General features: G+C 38.4%; 1 protein-coding gene across 2 annotated transcripts in view; it reads right to left on the bottom strand.

The window, feature by feature from the left end:
• Positions 1-20,715, bottom strand: part of CRTAC1 (cartilage acidic protein 1) — a 2,772,383-nt gene that overhangs the window by 1,476,766 nt on the left and 1,274,902 nt on the right. For both annotated transcript variants that reach the window (XM_044056906.1, XM_044056905.1), the window contains exon 7: positions 14,468-14,613. In XM_044056906.1, coding sequence (XP_043912841.1) covers positions 14,468-14,613 — 146 coding nt within the window. The remainder of the gene's footprint in view (positions 1-14,467; positions 14,614-20,715) is intronic.

Raw genomic sequence — 20,715 nt, 5'->3', positions numbered from 1 at the left:
AGTACCCATCAGCAGCTCACCTTCAGTTTCACTGCTACAGGGCAGCTCCCTCCCTGAAGTAGCCACCTCACAAGTCTTGGCTTCAAGTGTATGGTCTGTCTGTGTCCCCCCAGGCTGCCAGACCCACATGCCTGTCTCCAAGCCTGACTGCATGCATCTCCGTGCACACAATGTACTGCATTATCAAAATCATTCCCTATCAGGACATCTGCAGGGATATCCTCAAACACACCTACTTGCTTGCTTCCTTTTCCACCCTCCCAGTCAAGGTGATCCCTTACCAAAGTTATTTGCAATGGTGTCCCTCCTAAAGCTCTGACTGCATTAGACTGCCCAGGCAAGTAATGCTCCTCTTTAACCACTGCAAGCTTCACAATAGTTAGGGTCAGACGATTTGCCTCTCTCTTAGCAGTGGCCTGTTTTCAGTCTACTAAGATAAGATATAACCTCTTGTGGTAGTTTGGTACCCTTGTTGTGTCAAGATAACTTACCACTGGCATTCTGTCATTCCCACTTGCTGGCTCCCCTACCTTTTGTTCCCCACCTTGCCTCCATGGACATCTATATGCTACATGGTCCCTCTGGTTACATATCAAATATTTAAACCTTGATCCTGGCTGTGTACCTGAACAATTGGCTTCTCTTATTACTGGAAGACTCTGTTAAGGTGGTTTAGGCTGCCCACCATAGGTTCCCTTATACCCATGTGCAGCATTGGGTTTCCCTATCCTATGCAGTGATGCCCTGCTTGCTAGGTATAGGTCTCATTTTTACCCCAACTCATCTACAGTGTTGCATTCTCTATCTGCCAGCCAGGTTCTCATGTCCTCAGGCAAAGTGCTAAGGGCTTGTTCCCTCACCAAAAGCTCTGCCAGCCTTTCAAAAGTGGTGTCCTGACACCCACTCACCCACTTATGAAAATAAGTGTTTAACTCAGTAATATAATCGCACACACTTTCATCTGCCTTCTGTCTATGCTCACAAAACCATTATTTTCTATAAGCTTCAGGTGTTAACTTAAAACACTCTAATAAACACTTTTTAACTGTGTTATAATTTAAGCAATCAGTATCAGACAATTTATAAACAGCAGCTACAGCTTTACTATGGAGTAAGGGGGTCAGAAACCACACCTAGAGCCCTTGGTTAACATTATACTGTTTACATACCCTTTAAAATATATGAATAAAATTATCAAAATTACCACCCTCTGTAAATTGTGGAAGAAATGTACTGTTTTTTGCTTCTGGGGTTCAATTATTCCCTTTATCATTACCTCCATGATCCTGGTAAAGAGTCAGCATTGACTTTTTATGTTGCCTCTACCTCTCATTTTCTTCAGCCTCTGAACACCGCAGTTTCTCTGCTGATTCTATATCTAAACATTTCTCCACCAGTTCAAGTCTCTCTAACTCCAGATGAAATTTTACATCCTCGGAGGAAAACTTGAACTATCCATTTTCTGAGAGTTGGCATAGGTTCATAGGAAGGTACTAGGCTATTGGCCCTAGGGCCTATACAAGCCAAGCCAAAAAGGTACCCTGGCTTTCGCCACCCAAGAAAATTATTTTCCTGTGCCCCTGTCAAACAGAACCACAGAAGTGATCCCCAGGGTGAATTCCCTATTACCCATCCAATTATCAAGATTTTTCTTGAAAAGTGCTAATGAGGAGCTCTGTTTGACATAGATAGGTAGTCTGTTCCAGAGTATGGGAAGTCTCTGGGACAGGAATCTATCCCTCTTGCATGTTCTGTTTATTGTGATGACAAGGTTTAGGTCTCTAGAATGCGTAGCTTGGAGGGATTGGGATTGGGATTTCTTTAAGTGGAGCATATCCAACAGCTCTGGGTTTGACATAGCTTTGTATGTTAGGCAGAGATCGCCTTTGAGTAGGAGACATGCGACTGAGTAAAGCTGGAGTTTTTTGAGTCGGTCTGCATAAGGCATCTGTTTGAGGCCAGTAATCCTCTTTGTGATGTATTTTTGCGGCCTTTCCAGTTGTTGTAGATGTCTTGTGAGGTACATACGAAAAGGGGAGTTGTACTCTATAATGGGTCTAATGAGGGATAAGTCGAGGGGAACAATGACCTCTTTTTTTTCTGGATGAGAAACCTTTTGTGACGAGGTGTGCCATGTAGAAGGATTGCCTGACCACCGTGGTGATGTGATGATCAAAGGAGAGACTACTGTCCACCTGTGTCCCAAGGTCTCATCACACTTTTGGTGTTAAGTAGACTACTGCCTATGTGGTAAGTTCATGGATACAGAGTTTTTACAAAAAGGGATGACAATGCACTTTTTGTCATTGAGCTCTGGGTTTCCAGACATCCCTATTTCGGCGGGACTGTCCCGAGATCAGCAGCCTGATCCCGAGTCCCACACTGCCAGTTTAAATCCCGGGCAGCCTCCCTTTTTTTTTTTTGATTGGCCCATATACCAGCATACGGGTCAAACAAAAATCGTGAAACACGGAGCTTCTTGTGTTTAATGCAGAACATTGCAGTTCCGCATTAAACAGAAGTAGCTCCGTGTTTAGCGATTTTTGATTGGCCCGTATACCAGTATATGGGCCAATCAAAAAAAAAAAAAAAAATCGCAAAACAGAGCTACTTCTGTTTAATGCAGAACTGCGATGTTTCGCATTAAACAGAAGTAGCTCCGTGTTTATTTTTGATTGCCCCGGGCCAATCAAAAAATAAAATAAACACAAAGCTACTTTTGTTTAATGCGGAACTCTGATGTTCCGCATTAAAAGACCTAGTGTGGAAGACTTTTTTTTTTTTAGTCTTCACTTTGTCCCTATCTGGCCAGTCAGAAATCTGGCAACCCTGATTGAACTTGAGACCATGACTTTGACACCAGGCATCTGTCTCAGTGTGGCCCTTTTGTAGGATGCCCGCATCATTAGGAATTTCGATTATGGCTCCTAGTTTGCAGTCATCTGCAAATTTAGTTAGCCAAAGAATTTTTGCGTTAGCCTGTACTTCAGATCATCCCCAATCCCAGTCTAGCTGTCTTCCTGGTTGCTGGTCTGTGATGCAGCTGTGACTAAGGCTGCAATCATTTTCCCTTTAGTCAGGCTGGCATGCACCAGTCCTTCGGCTTGGCTCATCTCTGCAACTGGGTCCTTGTCAGCTTGTCATAATCCTTGGCTGACATCCTTGCCTGCTCTCCCTGACTAAGCTAACAAGAAATAAAACTATTGTGATATGAAACTCTGAATGTCTACCGTGTTGTTGCTTGAGAGTACGAACACCTTCTTTAGTGACCACTTTTTAAAGGCTACAGGAGTCCAATATCCACACCACTGAATTCCAATCTGTGATGTGGTGATCCCACCAACAAATACTGCCAGCACACGAGTTATCAAATATACTCAATTTTTAAATTCATTTGCAATGACTGATGAATCTTATATCTATGGGTTGTAGGATTTTTTTTTTTTTGCCACTAAATAATTGCAAATTTCTTTCCATGTGCTAAGTAGCTTAAATCCCATCCTGAAGGAAAATATCATATTTTTTTAACATTCATGATGTACAGCTGGTATTTCCTATGCATCTACCCCTAATAATTTGTTGCATTTGTTTTTCATGAATGTATGACTGGGCAAGACCCCCCCTTTCAGTGTTGGGGAGAAATGCTCCATAGCAAGCACAACTTGCTACATGCTTTGATTTATAACAAAATGAATAAGTCGACAAATAAAAAGTGATATGGTAAAAAAAGGGATACAAAATGGCAAAACTCTACAAGCTTTGCAAGCCAATATTCATTGAAGTCTCATGAATGTTACATAATATGGCTGAGGACTAGAGCTGTAGAACTTAATCTAGCAACATGCATGCATTATACGAGTATGGGTAAGTTGACAGGGACGATAAAGGAAGTGTTAGCTTTAGCTGCAGAACAAGAAATGTTAACTGTATTAATATTTTGCACAGCCAGTTAGCAGGCCATCAGAAAAGACTACTTAACGGAATAGCAGAATTGTATACCGATGTTTAATAGTTACATACGATTTCTTACCATTATGGAGAAATCAAGAAAGGAAGAAAAAAACTTCAAGCCTTCACTCTTTATAAAAGAAACAATGGCTATATATAGCCTGTGTCTAGCTTACGTGTGATTATCAAGATTCATAAGATGGAAAGCGTTTATATATACAGATCCAGACAGACGAACCCCAAACTGGAGTAATGTAAGAATAACGGAATGTCATGCTTAGCCAGGAGGCTGCAGCAGAAAGATCAGGTCAATGAAGACAGATACTTAAGTATTTAAATCCAAGACAACTCCTGTTAAGGAAGTTAGCACAGAGGAATCAGATTCTAACCTATTAATGAGCCGATTCAGATTCTAATCTATTAATGAGCTGATTCAGATTCTAATCTATTAATGAGCCGATTCAGATTCTAATCCATTAATAAGCTGATTCAAATTCTAATCTTTTAATGAGCTGTTAACTATAATCCAAGTGTCCAACTTTCAATTCTTTCTGCCTCCATTTGCTTACTGTATATGACTGAGCTCATCAATTAAGCAAACGGTTTTCCTGAGTCACCCTTGAAAAGGGACAAGTATCCGGACTTAAATGGTTACCAGATGAGAGAAAAAATGCAAACATTTGCCTGGCAGTCAGCAGAGAGGATTAAGGCTGTGAACGGTTAAAAGCTACTTCCATTAGTAGAGGGTTTGATTCGTTCAGCTTTGATTTGACTAGTTTATCACTTCAACCAGACAGTGCTTTGGCACAATTCAGACATTGACATTGAATCACTAATGGTCATCTAGACTGCATGCCTAATAACTACCTATGAACCTGGATGAACAGCATGCCAGAAAATGTGATTGGAGATTCTTGGTAACATTTTATACTCACAGTTAGAGTCCAAGCCCTGGGGCCCATAATGGGAAAGAAGGAAGCCTGTGGTTCCACATCTGATGCAACAGTGTTGGCCAACCATTTTATGATGCATGCATCAAATAATTTAGAAAGACAGCAAGGCTATCTGGATGTGGCTGCATGTGACCAATTACGGAAATGTAGAGGTTATTATTACTGGACAGTGATAATGCGGTTGCTTCTGGGTGACTATTTTCAGTAACGGGAAGGAATCTTTACTTCAGGGTTTTGTGCTAGAAGCAACTGTAAACATGATGCAAGGAAATGTATCAGCAGAAATCTGGTCCAAAGCATCTGCATAGCCTGCAGGTTCATAGCCAAGTACTAGGCTAGCTGTCTTTCTGGCCCATTTGAAGTCCAGCCAATTATCTTTTTAAATGTGAGAATAAAACCCTGAGCATTGTGACTAAGAAGTAAGCAACTTAACCATTATTGAACCCCGATCCTCAGTTGTATTCGAGTTAGATTTGAGGTGTTAGGTGAGATGAAGCTCTAAGGATACACCTTATAGACTTTGATAAATTCAAGAAATTTGCTTAAGTCTCACAAGTCAAACTGTAGATCACTCCACAATCTGCTACTTTTACAGTTAACAGATTGTTTGGATAAAATATCTTTAGGATAGTGAAGGGGAGGGGCCATGGGCTATATGCGACAGTGGTTCATTAGACAAAACTTAACTGGCATTAACTGGCTCACATTCGACAACATGCATTTATAATTCAGTATTGCATTACATTTGCTTGAAGTCAGTAAACAATCAGCATATGTGGTCTGTAAGTACATTTAAGATTTTACTAGTGTTTCATTCCGGTTTTCCCCTTCATCACTTTTCCACCTGTCCCATGCCATCTTGAATGCCTTTGTGGTTTCTCTATCATGGAGTCTACAATTTCACTTCTTGTGTCCACAAACTTTGGAAGTGCACTCGGAGACCCAGGGAGCAGTTGTGGTGCATGCAACTTACTGCCTGTGCTCCCTGTGCTCCTTTCTCACCCTTTATCTTTCCTTTTCAGGATGATCCCTCACATCTCCTTGACGTAATCCCAGGCACCCATATAATACTGACCCGAGTCTTCTGGTCTGTGGTAAGAAGAGCTCTACTTCCTCTAATCTTTGGTCATATTTTTCCATCTCAAACATCATGGGGTGGGCCTCCGTTGGGGTTCCTTCCAGCAGCCTGATGTTACTTTCTTATTATGGTTTCCTGAACTGCACAGAGTACTCACACTGTGGCTTGACCAAGGCTGGGTAGAGCAGGATCATTACTTCTGCAGCCCATCTTATTTAGATGCACCCAAATATTCTCTTGTCTGCTGCTTCTGCCCCCCCCTCCCAAAAAAAAACAGTAATACTATGCCTTTTAATACACAAATCTTATCTCCCAGTTTTTATCCTCCTGGCCAGACTTTCTAATCTTTCTTTAGGCTCTAGGCACTGTCTTCCACTATTGTATATATCTTTGTGTGTTATCATTGATGAGCGGAGAACTTTGTTGCCCTGGGCACTACACACATTTGGCACCCTCCCCCCATCTAATGATATCTCAAAGGTGATTACAATTGTAGCTTGTACATTTTCAAACTTTTAAGAACAGCTTGCCAGCTTGTTTTATAAGCCTTTTTTTATTTTTAAGATAAGATTAATTACATTAAATGCAGGATAGTTTGAACGCAAGACAATTTTTTAAGAGATCATGACAGCTTGTAAGCTGTTAAACTTTTTTAAATGTTTGGTGCCACCTACAAGTTGCTACTACAAATAATTTTCTGCCCTTTAACCTTCACTCCATTTCAAACTATAAGCATCTCTTATATACACTTTCAAGATTAAGAAATCTTACATGGATTAACTGACATATTAATCCCTTGTTTAACCATAGCTATCAGCAGTGCTTTCTCTCTTTCCACCTCAAGTAGATCCTGGTCATCAAATCAAATTATTAATTTGTAATAGCAGTCTCTTTTGGCTTCTCCCATTAGGGGTCATCACAGCAGATCACTGGTCCGCAGACTGATTGGCAGTGAAGTTTTTAGTGTCAAGTTGCCATCCTGGTGCCCAACCTTCACAGAAGGCACAGGCTCAGATGCACCTACCTGCATGTCTTAAAACTCACTTGACCTGAGGGAGGACATGCAGACTTTGCACAGAAGGTGCTCCAGGTGAGAATCAAACCAGAAAAACTCTTGCTGTGAGGTGATAATGCTAACCACTACACCACTGTGGCCGTACAACAAATCAAATCAAAATACTCATTTGTATTACTCAGAAATATCTATTACTTGATTGTAAATATTACTTTTGTTTATCCATTGTATATCAATGTAAGTTCATCACAACATAGCAGGATCTGAATTATGCTCATATACTTTATTTCAATTTTTTGTTTCATTCTATGTCTTTACAGTACTGCAGTAGTTGTGCTATGTGACTTTTATTCTTTTTATTATATGATTTTCGATAACTTATGTGGAGCTTTTCTCCCTAGGCCTCCACTGATTTTTTTTTGCCTAGTTGGACTTTCTGTCAATAAATGGAAATAACTGAATGCATACACATATAAACTGGTGTATGGAGTAAGCTTCACATTCACAATTCCCTTTTCAAGCACTGGTATAGTCTGATTTTGTTCTTTTATTCTCTTAATTTGGAAGGCATATACTTCTGGTTACAGGAACGACATCTGCAATACTCCGTTAGACACTTTCTTTATTTTGGATATTATCTTTTTCACTGCAACCTTTAATGTCTCAGTATTCAAATCTGCAGAAAACGTACTCAGCACTGGTGCTAATTCCAAACCCCCGCAGTTTTCCAATCAGCTGTATATGTGGGGGTCAAAGGAGGAGGGGTCCACGTCCTTCACATCTATTGGTACCCCCCTCCAAATCTCAATATCTCCTGTACCCAAGTAAAACTTTATAAGCTCCTCCTTGCCATGAACTAGTGATGGTTTTGATGCTGCATATCGTCTTCTATGTATACATGTTTATCCTTCAAAACTCCCTTTATGTCTTTCCGTATACTTATAAGATAATAGGTCAGTAGTTCCCCTTATTTTCCTGCTCATGTACCCCTTGGACAAGAATACCACAGATGCTATCCTCCAGAGTTCACTTACTTCTGCAGGGGACAAGATATGTCTGTCAAGCAGTATGATAAAGTACTAGTAGCACAACAGGTAGCATACTTGCCTTTGGTCTAGAAAGCTGCAAGTTCTACTCCCACACCATGTAGATGGATTGCTGATAACCACAGTGCACTTAAAGTGGGGATAGTGATGCTGAAATCCTGAGTGCATCCTCCTCTGGATGAGATGCCTAGTAACTATGAACCTGCTGCTGACTTGCCAGTCATTCCAATGGGAAGGAGTGAGCATAATGGTTAAGAGCTTTGCCTCACGGATACAAGGTACAGGGTTTGATCATAACCAATCGCTGTTGGCTGGCTTGTAATAGTCTGCATACAAATAACCTAATATTTACCTATGAATGCAAGATCAGCTCTTATATGACTAAAACTAAATAGAGTGATTTACATACAGAACTGAGATATTAATATAAGGCTTTATTGAAAGGGAAGAAACCATCAGCCTTGGGTCTATTCATAATGGATAGGCAGATTTTGATCTTTTTACTTCAAAATATGAGAACAAAATTTGGGCAGCCTCTGAAGGAAAAGTTTTTAGTACAAGCATAATGGATGCTGACACTGCAATTGATTTTAAGAGTTTATTAATAAATATTGATACATATACACACACACACACGCACACTCACAAAAAAAAAAGAACTATAGCAAGCAATTTGCCTGAACACTGGCAAGCTTCCTAATGTCCACTGAACAAACCCCACCAGGAATTTTCCTTTATTCTATTGAAGGATCTCCATCTCTCTTTCAATCACCTCTTTCTCTTTCCAGATGTCTGCACTCTGTACTCGCCACACACTTTGACTGTTTTCTTTTATGAATTTTGAATTGAAGTCTCTCCCCAGGCTGAGGCTGAAATAGGGCCATATGGGATCAGTGCTGTACCCTGGTTAAAATATTCAAAAGTAAGCATTGATTTAATCTATTTCCCAGATATCCAATATTATCCATATTTTCCTAGTTTGGCTGGGTTCGTCAAGCCTTTCCAATACAACTAAAAACCTTTTTTCTCCTTCAGTTTTTCCTAATCGCTTCTTTTCAAACTATGAATTACCTGCCATTAAGTATTTTGCCTTTCTGCCTATGTATGTTATGCCCTCTATCTCCACTTTACCCCTTCCTTTCAACTTCATGTATACTATTATTATAGCACTTATCCTAAATGCAAGTCTAAAAATTCTTCACTGCCAGGTTGTCACTCTCCTGTTTTTGCCTTTTTACCTCTTCCTCATATGCCTGACTACAGCCCTAAATAAGCCATTCCTAACCCATTCCCAGAGTTTATTCCCAGAATATGGCTCTATCTATGCCATTCCTAACCCATTCCCAGAGTTTATTCCCAAAATATGGCTCTATCACACAAAATCTCATCCACCACAATCCCACAGCATAACCACTGTTTGGTTCTTGCCACCCCAACCAGTAAGCCTAACTTCACCTGTAAGACCAGTTCATATTCCCACAATGACTGGTTATAGACATACTATCTCCTATGGTAAGAAATAGTCTGAGATGAGTTTCCACCCATACGTGGTCTGGCTTTTATTGTTAAGCCCTATATAAAGCACAATCCCTTGGCCAGCATATAATGATGCCAAAGTGGAACTTTGCAGATGATATGTCAAAGTATTTTTATATTTTATGGCACAAGTGGAGCCCCTGGTCTCAAATCTTTTCTAAAAAATAAAATAGGCAGAAGTCCCTTCCCCCCTCTAATAAATAGGTGAGCCAGCAAAATTCTACTGATTCCCAGCACTCAGCTGACTCCTCTGGGATGGGGTCAGTTAATCAAATCCAGGTCTCCTGGGGCATACTTTTGGTCCCATCCCCTCCATGCCTCAGACCAGGGTGCCTCATCTATTTTGTGAGCTCACCCTTTCCCCTGCTGCAAAGCAGAAGGTGGCATGACGATTGTTGGATAACACTGCCTAAACCAGGACATCCATGACACCGCTCTACTTTGTTTTAGAACACATCCAGAATTCTATATTACCTCGTATATTTCTGTACCACTTGCACTAATTTCACATTATACAGGAAAGTGAAGCAACTATGGCTTTCTCTTTACATTGGAGTTCAGAATTTTCCATTCCGTTCTTTGAAAGTTCAGAGCCCCTTTGATTATAAAACTCTTCATTATTTATTATTTTCAGCTGCAGTCTCTCATCTTCCACTGCTTAGTTTGGGGGTGGGATTAGGCACACTAAACTAATTTGTCAATAATCCCTTGCCAAGGCACGTCCTCTAAATTATGACCTGCTTGTTTTGTACAAGTGTTTCTCTTCCTTGCACCCTCAAATTTGATAACCTTGATTATGGAAACTGCCAATCTACCTCTGTCCGCTTCTTCTGCATCATTTCCAAGCATATTTTGAAGAGAAACTTTCATGTTCCTGCATCTCTTGTCAAGGGCCCAGCTTCATGTGATAAAGTAATTCTTACATACGCTGGATGCAACAAAGAAAAAAGAAAACTAACCCATTACTACTACGGGTCGACAAAACCTCACCCTTTCTCTCAATGGTTACCCATAAGAAAAAGGCAACTCACATTCCCAAATAGAATATCGCCTTCTCATAACTGTGTGTGTCACACTCATCCAAACATTCACCTATAAAAGCTAAAGGTTAATAACATTAATACCAAAACAGGAACACCACTGTAAAACATTAAAGAAAGCAACATGGCTCATAGACAAACAAAGGGCTGACAATCTGTTCTGCTCACATCTATTTAAGGACCTAAGCAAGTTAACTTTTTCTTTAATGGCAGCCAAATTAAGAAAATCGCCATCCTACAAGCTTAGAAACGAACAAAAACACAAAGAAAAAAAAAATCATCCAGTGGTTTGCCATTTCCCTTTGCTAGGCCCTACACTTTGGGAATCTATCCCATGTTAAAGAGCAATCATTTTACCAAACAAATTCATAAACTACACATCCTGAAAAATGGCTAAATGCTAATGTCATACCCCTTGTCACATTAGTTATTACAACCATAACTTTTTTCCCCAGCCTGCATGCTTTCTTCCATCTTCTCCCAACCCCTGCAATGCTTACTCAAGTGAATCTGTGACTCTCTCTATATAATTTATATAACTGGATATATATCTATGCGTTTGGGCTGAAACTTGATGACTATATTGTACATAATTATATGCAATGTTTGCATAATCTCAAGATTTGTGTTATCTAATGTTACATTTTGAATCACCCTGTAACAGTCAAAATGCATTATCTAACTAATATTCTCACAAATTGATAATGAAATTGGCAATTTGGAATCAATAATCTTGGCCAGTTAAGTAATTCAAATGACTGAATAAATAAAACAACTTGCGTGTGTAATATACTTGAAGCCATATTTTTTCGCAAGGAACAAGTAATGAACCTTTTTGTGCCACTGAGCACTGCACTGATGGGTTATGGGACAGAATTCTGGTGCATGGAGATAACGCTTGCTAAATTAACTGAAAAAGTATATGTTCCACAATGAAGTATGAAACGGAAATTATTACACACATTTAGCAATCAAAGAGAATTACTTTATCTGAGATGAAGTATACATTCTGCTGTGCAGGGCGAATGACAACTTTGCTTAAATGTTCAGTCCCGCAATTCCATACTATGTTGTTATGATGTGATACTTCAGTAGATATTAAAAAAAACAAAGATTACCATCTTAAAAAAATGCAAATCACATGGTTATCTTACTGCAAGTGTCTATGTGACTATTAGTGATGATTCTTGCGTTAGACACATGCCCCATTTCAATAAAAATGTCTGTTGTTCCTACTGTCTGTACTAACACTTAGAACTGTGCATACCTCTTGCAGAAGATATGCCAAAAAAAAAAAAAAACAGAAGGTATGGCATGGTAAATAACCACTCTGTTGATACACTAACACTTGAGCACCTGTCAATTTTGTATATACAAGTCGTACAGGTCATCCCGAGAACTGCTTTATATCACTCTGTACAAGTGCGTCTGCATGTACATTTGGGATATGCAGTGTAACAACTTCAGCCTTGTACTTATGGACACAATATTACACTGAGGAGTAGAATATCACCATTTGACTGAACCTGTACACAGATCGGCATGGTAGCTAACATGTCTAGATTTTCTAGGTGCCTTAAATCTATGTTGATGGTTTTTCACTGATGATAGTGGCCACTGTCTTTGCACTCGATGACATTTTCAATCATCATTAGAAGGCAGTAAGATTATTTCCATTATAGCCATATGTGCATGTGTATATAGAGATATATATGTGCTTATATATATATATATATACGTATATATATGTATATATATATATATATATATATATATATATATATAGAGAGAGAGAGAGAGAGAGACGCACACACACACATATATATATATATATATATATATATATATATATATCTATATACACACACACGGATAGATATATGGGTGTGTGTACATATATATATATATATATATATATAGATATCTATATATCTATATATCTATATATCTATATATAAAGATACGTACATGTATGTGTGTGCATATATATATATATAAAGATACGTACATGTATGTGTGTGTGCATATATATAGATATATATATATATATATATATATATATATATATGTATATATATATATATATATATATATATATATATATGTATATAAAATCTGTTTAGTCAACACAATTTAATCGACTAAAGAGATGAATGACACCTGTCGACAAATGTAGCTGATCGGGTGATTGTCAGGCTTGGGGAATTTGCCTTTCCCCAAGAAATGTGTGGTTTTGGAGTTAGAATATATAATTAACAGGGTGTGTGGGGGGGCATAGCTCCACGACATGGGAGTGCACTGAGGCTACCCCATTGCAAAAATTTTTTTTTTTTATTTTGTTTTAAGGTTTTTGCACACTTAGTGTGTTGATATGTATAATATCAATCATTTGGTGTCAAGATTATTCACATCGATATTAACAATATTAGTGACATTTGATAAAGGTATGTAAACAAGTAACTCCATATACATACATATGTATACACACACACACAGACATATCCATATGTGCGTCTCTGTAGTGCATTGCACTGAACAGAATACAGCATCAAGAGCTGGCAAGTTGCCATCAAAACATCAAAATGTGAAAAGATGACATGCACTTTTCCCCGTTAACAGGCAAACCAGAAAGAAATATTTTTGAAGGGGGTCCTTCATGCACCATGCACACACACACATTTGTGGCACACATTGATTGTACTTAATGGAGGTTTGCATCTTTGTGTGTGTGTGCAAATATTTTATGAATGTTTATGTATACAGGCAATGCAATTTGACAAATTATGAGACAGAGACATGTTTGATTTTTACCAAGTATTTGTTTCCTCCAAAATTTTGAAATAAGCTACATTTTCTACACTGTTGTCAATCTACTGTGCACAGCTGTCATGCAGTTACCATTTTATTATATGTCTCTTCCGGAGTAGTGCACTGATCTCAGTGGACCATTTGCAGGCACAGCCCAGGTGAATAAGATCACATAAGAAGTGAAAATTATATTTACAGCTATGAGGATATGTTATAAAACATGTGCATATTTATAGATGCAAAAATAAGCTACAACATTTAGTTCAAGAAGCAGTCTGCAAAGTCAAACATGGTTGGAAAAATGGAATTATGCTTAGCACAGCTTTTTGGATAAGATGTAGCCATAATGACTGAGATGGCTTATGCTACAGGGATAGCAGCACATCATTATATAGAGAGGTATGAAGACATTAAAAGATGCAAGTGAGGATAGTTGCAAAATGCTGAAAGACAGATGTCCTTACTGGATATTTTATTGGTAGCGTTGTCGCCTCACAGTAAGAGGTTCTCCCATTCGATTCTCGGCTGGAGCGCCTCCTGTGTGGAGTCTGCATTTCCTCCACACGGTAGAGTGGCATTCGAAAGACATGCATGAATGGGTCTGCCTTCGTTGAAGGTTGGGCATTGAGCTGGCACCTCGGCACCATAAAAATCTTCTGCCAATCATTAGCAGACCGGAGTTCTGCTGTGGCGGCCCCTAACTGGGAAAAGCCAAAAGAAGAACAACTTGTACCAAGCATAGCTTTTATGGCAAAGAATAATGACATAAAATCCCTTTACAGCCATGGCATAACATGCACAATTAGCGGACTGCTGCTGTTGGGTCAATGAGGAACAAAAATGAGCATATACATAAGCAGGAATGTGACATACTTACAGTTATCTGCGCAAACACATGGTAAGAAATTCACAGTATGTCGTTATGATTCCTTCAAGTATCATTTAGTGTGCATTCTAGAAAGGACATCTAGTGCAAACATACATGCAGGATATAAATGAAAACAGGATGAAGTTTATACACAGAGAGGTCAGTCATGTCTTACCCGAAACCTAGGTTTTCCATTCACACTGCTTTGAAGATAAAGTCGATGGGGCCCATTCCAGTTCCCATATACAATGTCTACTTTTCCATCTCTATTAAAATCAGCCAGTGCCACTCCACGGCCATGCTGATTTGGGTCATCAACACCTATTTTATATAAAAAAGAAAACTTGAATGAGAGATGAGGCATGATTATTTAGTATAAATGTCTCCGCCAGCCACACACACAATTAAAACAGAAAATACTGAACAGAAAAGGAAAACAAAATATATAGTGATGCTAATAAAACATCTAACATGCCCCTGCCTCATTAAAAGAAAAAAATGACATCCAGATAGTTTTGTTTAAGATGGACAACCCACAGACGGCATTCCACACCTTCAAAACTGCTGTGTCATATTCCTATCACATCCATCCTTTATTTCCCACATGCTTTATGGTAGTAGCAGCATCAGACAAGCTACTATGTGCTGCTCTTTCTGTGAAAGACAAAAAACTCTTCTTGGTCATGTGCCCCCCCCCCCCCTTCCCCATTTCAGTTTACCGCATGCTTCATATGCATGCTCATTTTTCTTAGAGATGCTGCCAAGGTGAACCTTTGTGTTCGCCAAAAGCTACCTGGATGTTTTAATATTTATATGAACCATTAAAATACACAAGCTTTGTGAATGCTGAGATAAATTCAAATTAATACAGTATCATTCCCTTGCTTGACTACTGTATTTCCTATTTCTTATGGAAAAAAGAAAATACAGTTTCTCTTTATGCAAATGTCCTTCAGTCTCATGTTGTGTCTACTTATCTTGGTAGCACATTTTTTTCTGCAAAGTATTGGCCCATCATCTTCTTGACATTACAGTATTGCATATCTCTTTTTGTGTCATTTATCGCCCACACATTAATTCAAATCCATGCAAAGAGTGCAATATTATACATTTTGTAAAAGCAAAGAATAGTGGTGGACCTTCTAACAACAAAGTGTTTACTCTAAGGGTATTTGTTAATTTCAGCACAGAATTAAGGTTCACTACTGTTTTGCTGAATAAAACGACTGCTGACGACGAATAACGCTCCGTAGTTTATGCACAATGCACATTATTTGGTTCTCTTAGTGGTAGTTGCATCCGCCTTCTTTTTGCTTTTCCTAAATGCTGACCATGCGATACTGCTCCTGGTACTCAAGACATCATCAGATGAAAAGCATGGAAAACCACTCAAATCTTCCTTTCCTCATGTTTTATTTGCTGCAACATGATTTAACCCAGCTGTAACCAGCGCTGCTCTTTAAGAAGTTTTAAGGAGTACAGTCATAGTTCCAGCCTGTTGCAAGTTGAACAGCCTAAGATACTTCAGACATTAACTCCTTATGGGATATCATATTACATAAAAATATTCCATGTTGGAAAGATTAATGCTACTCCCGGTCCAAGCTGCCCTACAATGTCCTTCTTAAAAAAAAAAAAAAAAAGCATGGCTTTGTTCAACCCCAAAGGTCTCAAGACAACCCTCAACATCAGAAGCATAAACACCAATGCTTATTGCTTGAAATTTGAGCTGCTATTTTTAACATGTACAAAGTGACAATAGTACAGAAACTGTTAAAAAAGAAACAATGCCTTTCTTCCTATATGTATCAGAATTACTATAGGTTAGCCAAAAACAGAACACGGGAAGGTCTCTCAAAAGTTTAATAAAAATGATACACAAACAATCCTGATCATTAAAAAACAACAATGGTTCGGAAGATGCCCCCACTTGGCTTATCGCACTAGTATAGTAAGAAGCCATACTAAGCTATAACTCTTGCTTCTATTTAATTAAATCAAAAAGTACTTACAAGTACATAGTAAGGGCTTAGAAACCACCAATTATTGTTACTGAGCTATGTAATTATTAAATGGATGTGAAAGTACCCAAAATAACTGGAAAGTACAACATGCGTAAAAATACGTTTCACTTCAGAAAACATTCTATAAGCTCAACGTACATACAGACTCAGGAAAGAGCATGTCCAAATGAGTTGAGATTGTTAGTAGAGCAATTCCTAATTCTCTCAGGCTAAAGATTAAGAATCTTTAAGCACTCATTCATATAACACACCCACCTTCACCCAGTTAAACTACAGATGGTACACATAACTAAGAATCACAAGGGTACAGACTCTAAGCACTTAAGGTACACTGAGACTGCATATATCCACAGAAATGCATTAGTAATACCTGACTATATTGTCAGGCATATGGACACCTCCCTTATCAGGCTGGATAAGAAAAGGGTGACAGCTGTCTGTCTGGAATCAGGTCAAGGACATAACAAGGACTCAGATCTTTTCATCCTGACAAATATAATTATGACCTGATAGTGATCCATGTGGGGTGTGAAGGACCATAGACACTATACCCAGAAGGAAATGCAGGAAGATATGTCAGAGCTTACCATAGTTGGAAACTCTGGTCTTGAGTGGCACTGCACATCACCCAGGATGATGCCAAGATTCAAAGACAATATAATTGACTTTAATAATTGAATATGTAGCTGTTGGCATTCAAGAAGGATTCAGTATGCATCAGTTCATGAGGTGATGGCTGTTAAGCCTTCCTGCTTTGCCAGGGCAGGTATATACCTCAATAACCAAGGTTTTCAGATGCTGGTTAAAGCCTTCACTACCTCCATAGTGCCTTTGGTAGGCAGAATGTCTCTGCTGGACAGTCCAACCTAATAAAGTCTAATTTGTAGCAAATTGAAATGGCTTTACTGGACAACGTGATATTTAAGAAAAATACACCCAGACATAAGGCTCTTCTGAAATTTGAGCCTATTCATATGTGTGCAGTTACATAGAAAATGTTTCTGAACACTCTCTCTATTCCTAGGCTTAGTGCCTATCATACCCTTCAGACTTTCTGGCAACTGTAGTGGGGTATCAGTATTTGTCAAAGATATTAGACAACTAGATGTCCAAATCACTTCAAGTAAAATTAATTACTACTTCATAGCTAGTTGTGAAATACCTAAAGTCCATTTCTGAGCATGATCGCTATCTTAACACTTTAGCTGAAATCACAACTAACCTAACACCAGGGAGCCTTCATAGGAGGTTAAAACAAAGGATCATTTGTTGTTAAATAAAGTCATATTGGAGAACTGTAAAAAAGGGGAAGAATTTAAGTATGGCCTGGACTGACTACAAAAAAGCATTTGATAGTATCCCATATTCATGGGTAACAGAGTACTTAAAATGTATAAAATACACCCCACATTGATCGATTACATTGCAGTGACCATGAAACAGTGGCAGAACACTTTGCAATTAAGCCATGATAAAGGACAAATTACTATCCCAGGGATAAAAATTCAAAGGGGGATATTCCAGGGTGACTGTCTGTCACCACTGCTGTTCTGCCTTGCCCTTAACCCATTAAGCTGTCTACTTAACAGCTTAGGTCATGGCTATAATTTGACTTCTAGAAAACAACTAAGTGCAAAGACTTCTCATCTTCTCTTTGTCAATGATTTGAAACTGTATAGCTCATCAGATGAGCAACTGAAAGCAAAACTGCAAGCTGTCAAAACTTCTTCAGATGATATAAGAATGTCATTTGGTCTTGATAAATCTGCAAAAGCAACTTTTAAAGCAGGAAAACTGCAGCACCAAAAAAACACCATCTTGGGACAAGAGTGTGATATATAAAAGAACTTGAGCAAGAGAGTGTATAAATATTTGGAAATTGATGAAGAATCAACAATAAAACATGAACAAATGCGAACAAAACTTGAGTACTTCAGAAGAATTAATCCTGAAAAGAGCTTTGACATCTAGGAACAAAATCTAAGCTAGAAACCAATTTGCTCTTCCTGCCCTAACTTACAATTTTGGAGTGATTGATTGGCCCCAAAATGCATTGGATAGATTAGATAGGAAAACAAGAAGGATGCTTCATGCTCACCAAATGATTTATAAAAATCAGTGTGTACCAAGATTATATATTCCCTGTTCTGAAGGAGGGGCTGGGCCTCCTTGAAATTGATTACATGTATAGATCTACAATCGTAGTAGATCATGCCTGTTAAACTTTGTGGACCTCTTTGAGACAGTCACCAAACCCCTTACTACCATGTGTTTTTGTGGTAAGACTGTTATTAATTTAGCTGCACAGTAATATATCCTATTTACTTCTGTTATATCGCATGAATATTTATGGACAGTCCTAATTATTTTAATTAGTTTTAAAAAAATTCTAACATTTTGGGTTTTGACTTTCTGTAGTCTATTTCTATCATTGATCTTAATATGTCTGTCCATCGTTATTAAATCAAACAACTCTTCTCTTAGCTCATTTTCTTCTACACGGAGGGCATATTCTTTATCCCCCATGTGCTGTGAGCATTCTATAGATTGTTCCACAGCATCTTCCTGTGCCACATTCTCTGATTTCATCCTGTGCCATCCATTGCTCTTCCATATGGGAACTCACCGGTCTATTATCCCACAACATTGGCTGTGTCAGTTGCCACAGTGTCCTGTACCCCCCCCCCCCCTTGCTGTGCAACTCCAGCTGAAAGTTTGTACCAGTTTCTTATGGAAGACCCTAAAGTATCTTCATCTGGAAACTGATCAGATGTTTCCCGCTCCACTGGTCTTGCCTTAATTTGGGGATCCATTGCTCTATCCTGCCGCGTTGTTTTCTGAGTTGATTTTCTATACCAAATCCTTCACTTCGCAAGTAATCTATAACTTCAGTTTCTGTTTTTTTAACTTCTCCATCACTGATCATCTTTTGTATTTTTCCTGTTTTCTTATTTTTTGTGTTGTAACATTTATGATGTCTGGATGCCTCTGCCTATACTTGTCTTCAAATATGTTTGGTGCTACTCATTTTGTATTGATTAGTTTTGCAAAAATATTACCATATTAACTCTCCTTTTCTTTCCCATGTCCATATTTCTTCTTCAGACGTCTCCTGATCCTCCTGTTTTTATTTACTTTGGGGGCTCATTGTTCCATCATGCTGTGATGTAACCTCTGTTAGACTTTCCAAACCAAATCTTTCACTTTGCAAGTATTCCATTACTTCATCTTCCATTTTCTCAAACTTCAACGTCACTAATTCTTCTGCTCTACACTCCCTCTTTGTGATCTTATTTTTTGTCTCATTTTTCCACATCTGGATGCCTTTGCTTGTATTTCTCCTTTGAATATTTTTGTGGCTGCTTTTTTGTGTTAATTAATTTGGCTTTCTCCTTTGCATAAATATTGTACTATATCGAATCTCTCTTTCCCATGTCCATATTTATTTTTATACCTTTCAAAAGTCTCTAGATTTTGTTCTTTATATTTTCCCACTTCCTCAGTTGCTTCTTTTTCCAAACGGACCAAGATTTCTTGTTCTATGTAATGTTTTTCATAAAGTTTTTATATTAATGAACACAATTTTTTATTTGAAGCTTTTGACAGTTTTTCTTGAAGTATTTTTCTTTCCTCTAACTTCTCTCAATATTTCTATACATCTTCTGTCTGGAAATTCTGGGCTTCTTGTATAATAGTGGCAATACATAATGTATTTCTTGTCCTCAACAGTCTACTTAATTGTCTTTATGGCTCCTTTCTGGCCTACTATTTTTTGTGGGTTTTGTGGACTGCTATTTTTTTGTGGGTTTTGTGGACTGCTATTTTTTGTGGGTTTTGTGGACTGCTATTTCCTTCTACAACAGGAGGGCGATCCCACACCCCCCAGGCCTGGCCTAGCTCCATTGTAGGAATGTTTCCATATTTTAGGATTCTAAACTGTCATTTTTTCCAGTCTCGACACCAGTGCGCCTACCAGGATTGGGCACTTTTATTCCTATAAACATACAGTCTATATATCAATGTTGTCTTGGAGAAATTTTGTGGGGAAAAAAAAAACAGGGTCCAACTCATGAAGGTACTCACCAAGACATGAGGATGAATTCAATTTCAGCAATACTACTCTCTTCTGCTCGCTGAATTTATTATCTCTCTATTCAGACCCCAGAAACCTTCTATATGGGCCATCTAATTTCCAAAGAAGTCTAAACTCCCTTTCAGTTGTATCTCATCAGACTGATTACTGTTAATTAGTTTGATTACTGTTAATTAGTTATATTACTGATTATAATGCCACCTTTGTAAATTTTCTATTTGTTTCCTTTTACTCTGCATTGTACCTGGTGTACTTTTCTGTTAGAATCAGTCATTCATTTTTTCTCGCCTTAATTTTACTACTGGT

Source organism: Protopterus annectens, chromosome 14.part0 (genome assembly GCF_019279795.1).
Source record: "Protopterus annectens isolate FY-2018-M chromosome 14.part0, PAN1.0, whole genome shotgun sequence".
NCBI lineage: Eukaryota > Metazoa > Chordata > Ceratodontiformes > Protopteridae > Protopterus > Protopterus annectens.
Note: the sequence above shows the minus strand (reverse complement) of the source record. Positions and strands in the feature narration are given on the sequence as shown.